General features: G+C 46.5%; 1 protein-coding gene across 1 annotated transcript in view; it reads right to left on the bottom strand.

Moving 5' to 3' along the window:
- Positions 1 to 3579: 3579 nt before the first annotated feature.
- Positions 3580 to 13955, bottom strand: part of Scpep1 (serine carboxypeptidase 1) — a 29495-nt gene continuing 19119 nt past the window's right edge. Inside the window, exons 11-13 of the mRNA XM_041664847.1 lie at positions 11254 to 11391; positions 9284 to 9447; positions 3580 to 4210 (exon numbers count right to left, since the gene is read on the bottom strand). Of these exons, the coding sequence (XP_041520781.1) occupies positions 4148 to 4210; positions 9284 to 9447; positions 11254 to 11391 (365 nt within the window). The 3' untranslated portion in view covers positions 3580 to 4147. The remainder of the gene's footprint in view (positions 4211 to 9283; positions 9448 to 11253; positions 11392 to 13955) is intronic.

Here is a 13955-nt window from a genome sequence, read left to right as displayed (position 1 = left end):
GTTGCTGCTGGGGCTGGAGAGATGGCTCAGTGGTTAAGAGCACTACCTGCCCTTCCGAAGATCCTGAGTTCATTCCCAGCAACCACATGATGGTTCATAACCATCTGTAATGAGATCTGGTGCCCTCTTCTGGCCTGCAGGCATACACGTAGACAGAATACTGTATACATAATAAATAAATAGATTTTTTAAAAAAAGAGTTGCTGTGGTCATGGTGTCTCTTCACAGCAATGAAAACCCTAACTTAAGGCAGACTGTATCCTCGAGCTGCCGGCCAAACCAGACAATTCCTTCCTTTGACTGCTTTTGTCGGGCATTCTGTCACAGCTAAGGCTGCTAGAACGCAGGGCTGCGCTTCTGCTATGCCTAGCGGGGCTGTGGGCGAGCACTCACTCAGTCCACAGGTGCTAGTTCTGGCAGAAGTGGTGTGAGCAGGGAAGGCAAATGTACGTCTAAAGCAAGTGTTAACTCCAGAAAGAACAAAGGGTGTCGCCTCTTCCGTGATGAAAATGGTCCAAGGTAATGAGCCTCACGCTGGACAGCTGGCCAAACCTCCAGCCGTGGCGGAAGATTAGGGCGACTTCTGCTGGCAGATGCCGAGTGGCATGTCCATGAATAACCTCCACTGTCACCACAGCCGCTTTGTTTGTGAACCATCTGCCTGCAGGAGGCTGTCTGTGGTCCATGGCATGGGTGTGCACAGAGCTGAGGTCATCCTACGTACTACACATTATTGCATCCTGCGCACTATTCCAGCCTTCCTTTATCCTTGGGTGGGGATTCACATGGAGCACAGCCACGCCCACTCATGCTAGCTTCCTCCACCTTCCTCAGATTTTGTCACCAGTGTTTCAGTTACGTTTCTTCCAGGGCCTGGGCTATCCAGGCAGACGAGGATTTGCTAGTGGTTCATTTCCCCACCCATCTCCTTTCAGGTGAGGTGGAGCTGGTGCATGGTTCCAGGTTCTACCCCCTGGGAAAATGGCCATCTTTCAGGGGTACCACAGAGGGGGGTTATGGCTGTGCATCTTCGGGTGATGGATGCCTACCCAGGATCAGGAATGTGTAAACCAAACCTGAGAGTTGCCTTCTCTAGTCGTTGGATCTCAGGGAATTCCCTATGAAGGCATGCGTTGGAGTAGGAGCCAGTGCGATACACCGTGTCTTATGCGGTAACAGAATACCACAGATTGGGGATTTATAAACAAGTTTCTTCTTGTATTCACTGGTGCTCAGTATTTGTTTACACTGTGAAGATGGGTCTTTGCCAAGGTGCCTGCGGAGTGACTAATAAAAAGCTGAATGACCACTAGCTAGGCGGGAAGAAGTTAGACTGGACTTCCAGGGACAGGGAGGCCTCGGGAAGAAGAAAGGAGGGGTCACCAGCCAGACGCAGAGGAAGCAGGATGGGCAGTACATAGGTAACCAAGCCATGTAAAAGAAGGTAGATTAAAAGATATGGGTTAATTTAAGATATAAGAACTAGTGAGGAACAAGCCTAAGCTAAGACCGAGCTTTAATAATTAATATCCAGTCTCCATGTTATTTGTGAGTTGGTGGCCAAAAGGAAAATCCGTCTACAATTCACAACAAAGACACTCCTGATAACTAAGCCACGGTGGCACTGATACATTCATGATGGGGGCATTCTCATGCCCCACCTTAAAGACCCCACCTCCCAAGACCCTCACAGATGGGATAACTCAACTCTGCAACATGACCTTTAAAGGGAACGCTCAAACCACAGCAAGCAGAAATGGGGGCATGAGCAACTCTTAGAACACAATATAGGACCTCAAAGAGCCTCACCTCTTTAGGTAAGGATGAAAGGGCCAAAAAGGTTTAAAGTCACCAACTTCATTACTCTACCTAGATGACCTTTCCCGGTACTTTAATTGTATTTGCCCTTTTCTTGAATGCAGGAAATTGAGCTCAGGGTCTCATCTGTGTCAAACACACACTGGACTTTCAACAGAAAAGACCCCATGTGTCTGGCAATGCAGTGTGTGTTTCGATGCTTTCAGTGACTTCAGCAGAGAGACTAGAACTCGAGGGAGGGTTATATGTTTACCTCTTTGGTTGTTGGCTTTTCGAGACAGGTTTCTCTGTGTGGCCCTGGCTGTCCTAGAACTTGCTCTGTAGACCAGGCTGGCCTTGAACTCACAGAGATCTACTGCCACTGCCTCCCAAGCGCTGAAATTACAAGCATGTGACACTACCATCAGGTGATGTATTTTAATTATGTGTGTTTATGTGTGCCACATGTGTGCAGGTACCCACAGAGGCCAGAAGTAGTGGATGCCCTGGAGTTACCAGTAGTTGTGGAGTTAGCAGCAGTTGTGAGCAGTCCTGGTATAGATGCTGGGAACTGAATTCTCTGGTTCTGGAAGAGTAATACATGCTCTAAACTGCTGAGCCATCTCTCCAGTCTAAGGAGATTTTGTTTTTTTAAGATTTATTTACTTATTATGTATACAGTGCTCTGGCACCAAATCCCATTATAGATCATTGTGAGCCAGTGCTCTTAACCTCTGAGCCATCCTCCAGCCCCCAGCCTAGTAGACTTCAGCACAGGATGGAACATCAGGGAAAGGATAAGACATAGCAAGGGGCTACATGAGGGATCCTCCGGAGCTGCTTCCTTCAACAGCAGCAAGCACAGAGCAAAGGAAGCCAGAGGAAGGGAATGCATAGGCTGGACTCAGCCACAGGCTTCTAATGGTCTCTCCAAGGGACACAAGAGACTTGAGGACAGTGAGCCCTAGGGAGAGGCGTCTATGGAACACGGGACTGGGATGAAGTCACTGGGATTCATGAGAAAGCCCTCGTGTTCTCCAGGTAGAGCTGGGGTTTGTGAGGAAGCCCTCGTGTTCTCCAGGTAGAGCTGGGGTTTGTGAGGAAGCCCTCGTGTTCTCCAGGTAGAGCTGGGGTTTGTGAGGAAGACCTCGTGTTCTCCAGGTAGAGCCGGGGTTTGTGAGGAAGCCCTCGTGTTCTCCAGGTAGAGCTGGGGTTTGCTGTCCAACATTGCCACTCATTCAGAACTCAGGTTGTAGTTCAAAGATCAAATCCTGAGTTTATCATCTTACTTTTAAAGGAATGTGGAAATCTTAGGAGTAAACATTTATCCTTCTACAAGTTTACCAGAAGGAAACGAAGTGTGCATAAAACCATTAGCTATTAGGGTGACTTACCAGAGCGCCATCTGCAACAGGGACAGACTAGAAACTCTCGAGGGAAACAATTAGCAAGAAGCGATCACAAAATAGAATTTTCAGCAGTCTTTAAAAACATCACAGACAATGAGGAATACTGAGAATTCAAGAACAATTGCAGTGGGTTTTTGATCCTACTGCACGTACTGGCTTTGTGGGAGCCTAGGCAGTTTGGATGCTCACCTTACGAGACCTGAATAGAGGTGGGCAGTCCTTGGGCTTCCCACAGGTCAGGGAACCCTGATTGCTCTTCAAGCAGATGAGGGAGGGGGACTTGATCGGGGGAGGGGGAGGGAAATGGGAAGCGGTTGTGGGGAAGAGGCAGAAATCCTTAATAAATAAATAAATTTAAATAAAAAAAAATAAATAAAAACATCACAGCACATTTATTGACAGGAAAAGTAGTGCAGGTCGTGTTGATCTGTGAACAAAATAGAAAGCAAAATAGCATATAATATGGATTCCATTTTTGTAAAAATATATAGGTATATGTAGCAAACAAAAGACCTATAGGCATAGACACTGAGTTGGCAGCTCAGTGGGTGTTTATTCTCTTTCTGTCACTCCCATCTAGTGCAGGCTGGCTTTGAACTTGCAGCCTAGCTGAGGGTGATCTTGAACTTCTGATCTTCTTGCTTCTACCTCTCAAGTGCTGGGATTTGCATGTGCTATCATTTGTTTTGGTATTAAGAGGTCTGTCCCTTACAATCCTTCATTTTGATTAAATGAGTATGGTTTTGAATGCTCTTCACAAAGCAGATCTGATTTCTAAGTTGTCACAGAAGCCACGGTCTTCCAGTGTACAGGAGATGGCAGGAGCCCCCATAGTCACATCCCACAGGACAGTCAGGGAAGAGCCTGTGACATTAGCACCTCCATCCTAGGCTCTGCTCCAGGGTCTGCAGGTCCAGCCAGCTCCGCTCAGCTCGGCCATGCTACTCTTGCTGAGTTACCAGCCTCAGCATCTTCAGAGCCATGGCCCCTTGGTCTGCAGGAACCTGGAACCAAGAAGCATCCAGATTAGTGTTCTTGACGTAACTCCCGGGTAAAGGACAAGGGTGACGGACATCCGCCTTTCTAGTAGAGATCTAGAAAGATGTGACAGCTGCCTGTAAAGAAATGGCCTCCTTGCTGGACCAAAGTTCTTCTGGGCTCAGGGTGTTGGGGCCTGAAGGAGTTGGCATTTAGGGAACCCTTGATACCACCTGGGGATGATCTGTCCATTTCTCCGTTCCCTCTCTTTCCATGTCCCTTCCTCCTTCCCTTCTTCCTTCCTCTCTCTTTTTAGCAGAGCAGGAAACCCAAACCCTGGGGCTTCACACACGTTAGGCAAGTGTTTTACCACTGAGTCACATACATAGCCCTTGCTGACTTCCTTATGGGGGCTGTGTTTCTGGTACTGGGATTTGGCCTCTTTAAGAAAGAAGGAAGATGGTGCAGAAGGAAGGGCTGAGGATGTAGTTCAGCTGCTAAAGTCTTTGTCTGGCATGCATAAAGACGTGCGTTCATCCCCGGGAAAGGTAACATGTAAAACAGGCTGAGAGGGTACATGCCTGTAAGACCAGCACTTGAGAGTGGAGGCAGGAGGATCATGAATTCAAAACCAGATTTAGCAATATAGAAAGTCAGAAGGCAGCTTAGGTTAAAAAAAAAGCAAAGTAAAACAAAACAAAACAAAACAAAAAACATCACTATGTTTAATAAATTTTGGGGGTAGCTGAAGAGATGGCTCAGTGAGCAAGAGCAAGGCTGCTCTTCCAGAGAGAGGACCTGGGTTCAATTCCATGGTGACCCAAGACCGTCTGTTACTCCAGTTCTAGGGGATCTAACATCCTCACACAGACACACAGGCAGGCACAACACAAATGCACAAAAAATATAAATAAATAAATTTTAAAAAATATTCTTTTAACTTAAAAATTCAGATACGGGCATGTGCATCTGTAACCTTAGCACTCCTGTGGCAAGACAAAAGGTAGAGACAGAAGAATCCCCAGAAATCCGTGAGCTGGCACAGAGAGACCCTCCCTCAACAAGGGGGAAGGAGAGAACCAAGTGAGAGACGCGCTCTGATGTCCATATACACTTTGAGGCATGCCCCTCCCCCACCCCGACACACTAACAAATAAAACAAATAGGAACAGAGAAGGGAGGAGATGTTCAACATTTGAAAGCATTCCTTTTGTAGGAGGAAGGTCCTTGTCTAGGCTGGGGATGGGGAGAAGAGGAGGGGGAGTTTAACTGAAGAGCTGAAAGCCAATAGAAATGAACCCTCACTCAGCATGTGAACCCTTGCTCAATTTTGAGGTCTTTGAAGCTCAAGCTCAGTTTACTTCCTGCTGCCTGCAGATCAAGCTGTAGAGCTCTCAGCTCCTTCTCCAGCACCGTGACTGCCCGCATGCCGCCATGTTTCCCACCGTGCTGATGATGGATCAAACCTCTGAAACTGTGAACCAGCCCCAGTTAGATGTTTTTCTTTGTAAGGGTTGCTGTGGTCATGGTGTCTCTTCACAGACACTTATCTGAGACATGGGGCCTGATATCCCCGCCCTCTGATTCTGTGATTCACTGTCCGGGACTCTCCTAACTGGGATTTCCTAAAATGAGACTCCGTCAACTGAATGACTTGGTAACAGTTTCTAAGGACTGTTTTAGCTTGAACAAGCTGTTCTGTACGTGACAAACCAAGAAGATGCAAGTCTGAATTTCACCCTGGAGCGGGAGGGTCATACCAAGGGTCCCATTAGGGCTCTATAACAGCCTGGTCCCCACTGCTTCCTGTGTCAGTCTGTCCTTCAAAGTGTGGGGTGTTCCTCCTGTACCCCCAGGCTGGCCTTTACTCTGTAGCTTCCTGACCACAGCGGTTCTTAATCTTCCTAATGTTGGGATCCTGTATGTTCCTCACATGGTGGTGACTGACCCCCAACCATGAAATACGCTAGATGCTACTTCATAACTGTTATGAATCATAATGCAAATATCTTAGGTGACCCCTGTGAAAGGGTCATTTGACCCCCAGAGGGGTCAAGACCCATAGGTTATGAGCCACTGCTCTAGCAGGATATGGTAGTGATACCTGTAACCATAGCCTTTAAGAGGAGGAAAAGCCCGGGAACCAGGAGGTCATGATCGCTCTTACTACATAGTACACTCCAGACTAGCATGAGCTAAACCAGACTTTATCTAAAATCAATCAATCAATCAATCCATCCATCAATCAATCTATTTGAGTTCTTGACTTGGGTTTAGTGAAAAACTGTTATACGGTGCTGGAGAGAGAGCCTGTCATTAAAAGTTTGCCCTAATCAGGGCAGTGGTGGCGCACACCTTTCATTTCAGCACTTAGGAGGCAGAGGCTGGCAGGTCTGTGAGTTCTAGGCCAGCCAGGGCTACAGAGTGAGACATTGCCTCAAAAAAAAAAAAAAAAAAAAAAAAAAAAAGCCAACAAAACGAAGATGTAATTTCCAATAATTTAAAAAATGACCTACTTCCTTCCACTACCTTCTTTCACTTATTTCTATGAAGCAGCATTCTCAGCTGTGACCATTATAAAACTTCAAATTACTGGGCTGGCAAGATGGCTCCGCAGGGAAAGGCAGCTGTTGCTAAGGCAGCTCACAGGGGATCTGACACCCTCATACAGACATACATGGAGGCAAAACACCAATGCACATAAAATAAAAATAAATAAATCACTTAGAAGAAATAATAAGAAAATAAACTTACAAAACTTAAACAGAGGTAAACTCTGAAAAATAATGAATATTCCCCCTTTGTCTGGAGTATCAAATATTCAAGATGTATTTCTTTATATAAAAATAAACAGGCATATACATCTCACTGTGGAAATTTACTTTAGTATCTAATAAATAATAAAATTAAATGTATACCAAAGAAAAAAATTCCCTTTGATATAGATTAAATTTTACCGCTTAATTGTCTTTAAATAAATTTATGACTCACTATTAGTAAATGTTTGATCTGCAATCCTCCCAGACGTCTGTAACCCTAGGCCCTGCTGACCTGCAGCTCCGTGAGGCCAGGGACCAGCAGCATTCACCCAGCCCTGCACAGAGTGCTTATGCTTAGTACTTAGGAGACATTTGCGTGTCTGATTAATGAGGTTTTGGGGGCCCTTCTGCCTTTTGCTATTCCCAATTCCTTCATCAATATGTGTGTCTATTGTGGGACTTGGGAACACTTGAGATTAAGGGCCCTGTAATCTCTCTCAGCTCAGAGAAAGCTATGAGCTATGTAACCAATACATAAACCTAAAAAAAAAAGTCTGTTCCCTCCATGGGCATGAAGTGCCCACAGCCCAGAGTCGTCCTTTATACCCAAAGCCTCTTCCAAACATGTCCCTGGCCACCACTGCTTAGAGACACTCCCCACCTCTTATGCCATGCCTACTGAGGGTCAACTTCACAAGGCAGCCACCATCTTTGTTTTGTTTTGAGATGGGTCTATTACAGTTCAAGTTCTGGAATTTACTATGCAGCCAAGGCCAGACTTGAATTCCTGATCCTTCTGGCTGTCTCCTGAGTGCTGGGATTATGTAGGGGTGTCCTTGTGTTCAGCTCAGCTTTAAGTGTTATAGTCATGAGAACGTAATTCTCCTTTCCTTCCCCAGGGCAAGCTGTTAAGAACCACGCACCCAATGAATGAATTCACTTAAAACAAAGACTGGAGAAGGGAGATTTAAACTTTCAAATGAGTTTCTGCTCAGTCTCAACGAAATACTATCAGAGGCCTGGAGAGATGGCTCAGTGGTTTTAGAATTCCGTATGATGGCTCACAACCATCTGTAATGGATCGGATTCCTTCTGCTGGTGTGCATGAAATCAGGGCACTCATACACATGAGTAAATAAATCTGTAACAGCAACAAAAAGCACTAACAGAGGTTGAGTAACCCTTAGATAGAGTGCTCTTTTCCCCCCAGATTTTGAAATACTTGTATATACACAACAAGAAATCTTGAGGCTGGGACTCAAGATGACTATCACTAACCCTATGGGATGACAATAATTTTATGCAATTTTTAGCACACTGTGTCTCAACTCTGTCAGATGACATGAGATCTGAAAATGATCTTTCTCCCTGCAACGTTATGTTAATGTTAAAAAAAGTTTCAGAGTTTAGATTTTGGATTAACAATGTTCAAACTTGAACATTGTTTTTGAATTCTATTTCAAAAACAAAACCAAAAAAAAACCCCAAAACCTTAAAACTCAGATTAGGGAGACAAGTCAGTTGGTAAAGTTGCCTCAAAAACTTGAGGACCTAGCCGGGCGGTGGTGGCGCACGCCTTTAATCCCAGCACTCGGGAGGCAGAGGCAGGTGGATCTCTGTGAGTTTGAGACCAGCCTGGTCTACAGAGTGAGTTCCAGGACAGGCTCCAAAGCCACAGAGAAACCCTGTCTCGAAAAATCCCCCCCCCCAAAAAAAACTTGAGGACCTAAATTCAGATCCCTAGCACCCATAAAAAGTCAGTCTTGGAAGTCCACACCTATAATCTCAGCTCTGGGGAGGCAGAGATAGGCAGACCCCACGTTCACTGGCCAGCCAGCCTAGCTCAATGGGAGAGCTCCAAATTCATTGAGGCCCTGTCTCAAAAAATACGCAAAAGCCAGGTGTGGTGACATGTACCTTTAATCCCAGCAGAGGCAGGTGAATCTTGTGAGTTCAAGGTCAGCCTGGTCTATGGTCTACAAAGTGAACCAGACTAGTCCTGGCTACACGGTGAAACCCTGCCCACAAACAAACAAGGTGATTGAGGAACACAATACCCAGGGTAACTCAGGCCTCCACATGCATGCAAGAACGCAAGGTACGTGTATACACACACACATACACACACACACACACACACACACACACACACACACACACGCACGTGGCATGGGGCGTGGTGTGTGTCGTGGCGGGCAATACAGCATGGATGGACTCCAGATAGTCCCAAGCCTGAATCTTTCTCTGAAGGCCAATCCAGCGAGTGGACGTAGGCAGGAAACATTGTGGCTTCCCACACAGCACCATCCTTAACTTTAGAACAAAAGGGAGATCGCTTACCATGTGCCCTGCCCTTAGGATCCAGTAGAAGGCAAGGTTCTTATAGGACTTGACGAATGCAGATGTTTCCAGAGACTCAGGATTGCTGTACAGGGCCTTCCATTTCAGGTGATTGAATTTGGACAGATGCGGCCACTTCAGCTTCCGCAGCCAGGCCTCCTGACCTAGGGAGAGGGGGCCAAGGAAAGGGATCAGTACTAAGAGCTTGGTGGAGTCAGGGGCAGAGAAAACAACCTAGGTCCTTTAACTTAGTGCTGCCCAGCTGCAATGCACAGGAAATTCCCTGAGATCTTGTTACAAGCAGTTCTTGGTGGGGCCTGTGAACCTCTTTCAAGAAGGTTCCCATTGATACTGGGGCTGAAAAATGTAACATTATGCGGCTGGCTTTTTTTTTTTTTTTTTTAAGAGAATGTCTTGCTCAATTTCAAGTGTTCCAGGCTGGCCTTGAACTCACTCTACTGTTCATCTGGGACTTGATATTTTAATCATTTTGTCTTAACTTTGGTGGCTATCATCAGTGACTGGACACTAGCCCACTTGAGCATGTGGCTCTGGCAGGCCTTGCCCTTCTCCCCAGTTCCCTCCGCCTTGCTAAATGCTGTCAGAGTACATTCCTGAAGCTAGCCCCCAAGGTCTATTCCCTTATTTGGCCAGTCCCTCCTCCTGAGGCTGACTACCAAGGTCCAGCTATCAAAGGATTGAAATCAAAAGCTCCTTTTGGTTCACCTAATTAACAAACCCAATTAAAATTTTAAGCACCTCATCCTAACATGGGATTTCCCTCTTTATAAACTGTCATTTTCCTATGTGCCATGTCTGTCTCCTCTCCATTCAGAGGCAATCCTTTGTCTTCTGGGATAAATACCCCTGCCTCCTTTCTCTTGTTCCCTTCCCCTTCTCCCTCAACCCCTATCTCTTGTCTTTGTCTCTTATTCCCTACCCTGTCCTTCTGGGGCAAATAAATATCCTCTGTACTGAGAACTTAGTCTTGGGAGTCTTGAGCCGATAGTTTTCCTACCAATCACAGGCCTGGGTACTAGGCACAGCTTTACCCGTGGGTTCTAAGATCTGGTCTCTAAGCACCCACAGGACTCTACTGCCATCAGATAAAGCATGTGGCTTTCAGAAAAGGCAATAGGATCCTGCCTGAGATCCTACAGAGACCAGTTCTCCTGGGATCTTGGAAATAAGGGTGGTTAGTGGCTAGTGTTTAACACCTGTAACACTGCACAGGTAAAGCCTTCCCCCAATGAAGTTGCATATTCAAGAGCCAGGAAGACTTTGGCAGGAGGGTGGCAGACTATTATTCTTTCCTTTAATCATACCTAGGCACCCCAGAATTAGAAACACCTAGAATTCTCTCAGGCGTCACAGCTCGAGAGTTGTAGTGGTATATTATTTGTATTTCAGTAAATAAATCTTGAAGACCAGAGGCAAAGTTAAAGTCACTTGAGGTTAGACAATGGGGACACACACCTTTAATCCCAGAATTTGGGAGACAGAGCCAGAGGGATCTCTGTGAGTTTGAAGCTACCCTGGGCTACACAAGATCAATGCAGAAACAAATCCAAGTGGTGATGGTGGCTCACGCCTTTAATCCCAGTTCTAGGGAGTCACATGCCTTAATCCAAGCACTAGGGAGGCAGAGGCAGGTGGATCTTTGTGAGTTCGAGGCTAGCCTGGTCTACAGAGCGAGCTCTAGTCTCAAAGGAGAAAAAAAATAATGCTTATTTTGCAGTCACCCAGCCTTGGTAGAGGAAAGACTTCTCTAGTGGCTTGGTTGCCTTGCTTTTCTGGTTTTTGAGTTGAACCCCAACTTCTGTCTCTGGGTTTTTATTACTCGTGCTATAGAGACTAGTCAGGGGTTGATGATATCAATGCCACCAACCCAAGGCTAATGTATTCAAGGCCATTTTGTTCTAGCTTGACCCGTGATTGCTTCCACGCGCCCCTCAGAGCCGGCGCCCTACCCATGGTGTCCACAATGAGATCCAGCTGTCCATTATACACAATCACATTGACCCCAGCTTCTAACAACTCATCCACAATGTGGACGACAGGCTTCATGAAGTCCCCTTCCATGCTTATGAAGACGTAAGATGACTGGCCTACAAAAGCAAGAGAGAGAGGTAGCAGGTTAGAATGGGCCAGATTAAGAAATATCTTTCAACCCAAGCATCCTAAGATATGGTACCTAACAGTTCCTAGGTAGCCAACCAAGGCTGTATGCCAGGTGCTCCACAGAGGAACCAACTCAACTGGCCAGCAATAGCTGGGTGGAAAGGAAACAGAAAGAGCGCACACGGTCCCTTTGCTGGGGAGCTTGCCATGTGCAACAAGGAACTGGAATCTGCAGAAGGAAACCGAGAGGCAGAGGCCCAGAAACACTTTCAGCTGGTCCACTTGGGAATATACTGTACTTTGGGCTGAAGCGAGTTTGCTGCTATGTGGTCTCGGGGCCATGTCACAAGCAATGAACCTGAACAGGGGGTTACCGTACCATAAACCGAACCAGACCTAAGCTTCTGCAGAGCAGGCCTTGAGGAAAGGCAGATGACTAAGAGGTGACTTTCAGACAACACAGCACAGATTCTTGATGCCCGACCACCTGACCCCCTATCATAACCGATGACAACATAACAGTCACCACCATTTATCTGACAGGCATGGGGCTAGGTAAATATTACAGAGGCAATTCCTACTTCTTCATCACTACGCTGGAAGATAAGGCGCCTGGACAAAGTGTAAGTAAATCAAAGAGGCTCAGGGAGGCTCAGGAACACAGCCAAGTGGGAATAACCAGCCATTGGTGAGCTAAGGCTCGAATTTGGGCCTGGTTGACCAACTGCAACTTGTACAAGGACAGCTTGTCCTTTTTCATCATTTAGATTTAAAAAAAAAAAGATTTAGTTTTTATTTATGTGCGTGCGCGTGCTTCCAAGCACCTGTGTGCACTTAGGTGCACCACATGCGTGCAGGGCCCGTGGAGGCCAGAAGAGGGCACTGGATCTCCTGAAACGGGAGTCACAGGTTGTAAGCTACCCAGTGCGAGTGCTGGGAACCAAACTCAGGACCTCTGCGAGAACAGCAAGGGCATTACATCTCTCCTGTCCTGATTTGATTCTTTCTTGAGACAGAGTCTCACTCTAATCCAGACTGACCGGGAACTTACTGTGATACTCCTACCTCAGCCTCCCACGTGCTGGGTTCACATATGTGAGCCACTACACCTGACTACTTATTAAGACATTACTTGTTCATTTACTATGTAGCCCATGCAGGCCTTGAACTCTCAATCGCCCTGCCTCGGCCTGCTGAGAACTGGGACTGACTGCAGGTGTCTGCCACGATACTGAGTGAGCCCCCTGCAGCATCTAACACTACAGTCTGCTTTTTACTTGATGCAGAGACATGAGGATTCTAGGTCAGGGATGAGCTCCAGTGATGCGGACTATGAGGGAGTGACTCATGAACCCTAACAAAGTCAGGACCAGGATCCAAACAGTTCTGATTGGACAGTGGTGGTGCACACCTTTAATCCCAGCACTCAGGAGGCAGAGGCAGGTGGATCTCTGTGAGTTTGAGGTCAGCCTGGTCTACAGAGTGAGTTCCAGGACAGTCAGGTATATTACATAGAGAAACCCTATTTGGAAAAACCAAAAACCAAAAGCAGAATGAATGAATGAATGAATGACAACAAAACCCATAGCTCTCAGCAGTTACAAGAGGGACAATCTGAGAAGAGGCCTCTGACCTTAATAGTCTTGGGGTATCCCGGTCGCAGACCAAACAAATGCCACTTTTCTTGTTTAAAGGCCCCTATGGGACTAACGAGGATCTTGCCCAGGATTTCTATCTGGCTTGTTTCCACACTGTGACCTCCAGACCAGAACACAGACATGACAGGACCATATCGAGCACCAGAATGTTTGAAAGGCCAGCATGGGAACTGGGCAAATCCTGCCTATGTACATGGACCATCTGATGTCCTTCAAAGGACCTCTGGCTAGAAATCTCACGTGACTGGCTGTAGAATTTTTAATAAAAATGCAGCATTGTTTTGTCATAATTTAAAAAAAAACCTACTGATTTACTGATGGTGGGTGGGGGTGGAGACAGATACATGCCATGGGGCACAGGTAGAGGCCAAGGGATAACTTCCGGGAGTCAGTTTTCTCCTTCTAGCACACTGAGTCCCAGAGACTGAAGTCAGGTCAACAGGTTTGATGGCAAGTGCCTCTAACTAATGAGCCATCTCCCCGGCCTTTTAATTTTTTTAGAGACAGCGTTTTGCTAAATTGCCTAGGCTGGCCTCAAACTTGTGATACGATGTCAGTCTGCCAAGGACTGGGAATTTGAGGTGTGTATTACCTCACTGTGTTACAAAGGTAAAGGTGCAACAGTCCCCGTGCATCCATACTAGGCTTCGACAACAATCGACTCATTAACCAATCACGTACCACTTCCCACCCACTTCTCCGCCAGCCCCTTACTCTGATCTGCTTTGGTCACGTCACTGACTGATTCTACATCCGCTGCAGACAGGAACAGGATTTGATTTACAACAGACTGCCATCACCAAGGAAACCCAGGCTACGAATTAAGGGCTCTCAAATTGCATCCCCCTCCCCACAGCCCCCATCCATCACACACAAACGACACTTGATTAGGC

This window comes from Microtus oregoni, unplaced genomic scaffold (genome assembly GCF_018167655.1).
Source record: "Microtus oregoni isolate MIOR12 unplaced genomic scaffold, Mior012 000015F_ref0000493, whole genome shotgun sequence".
Taxonomy (NCBI): domain Eukaryota; kingdom Metazoa; phylum Chordata; class Mammalia; order Rodentia; family Cricetidae; genus Microtus; species Microtus oregoni.
The sequence above is the reverse complement of the archived record's forward strand: the minus strand, read 5'-3'. Positions and strand labels throughout refer to the sequence as shown.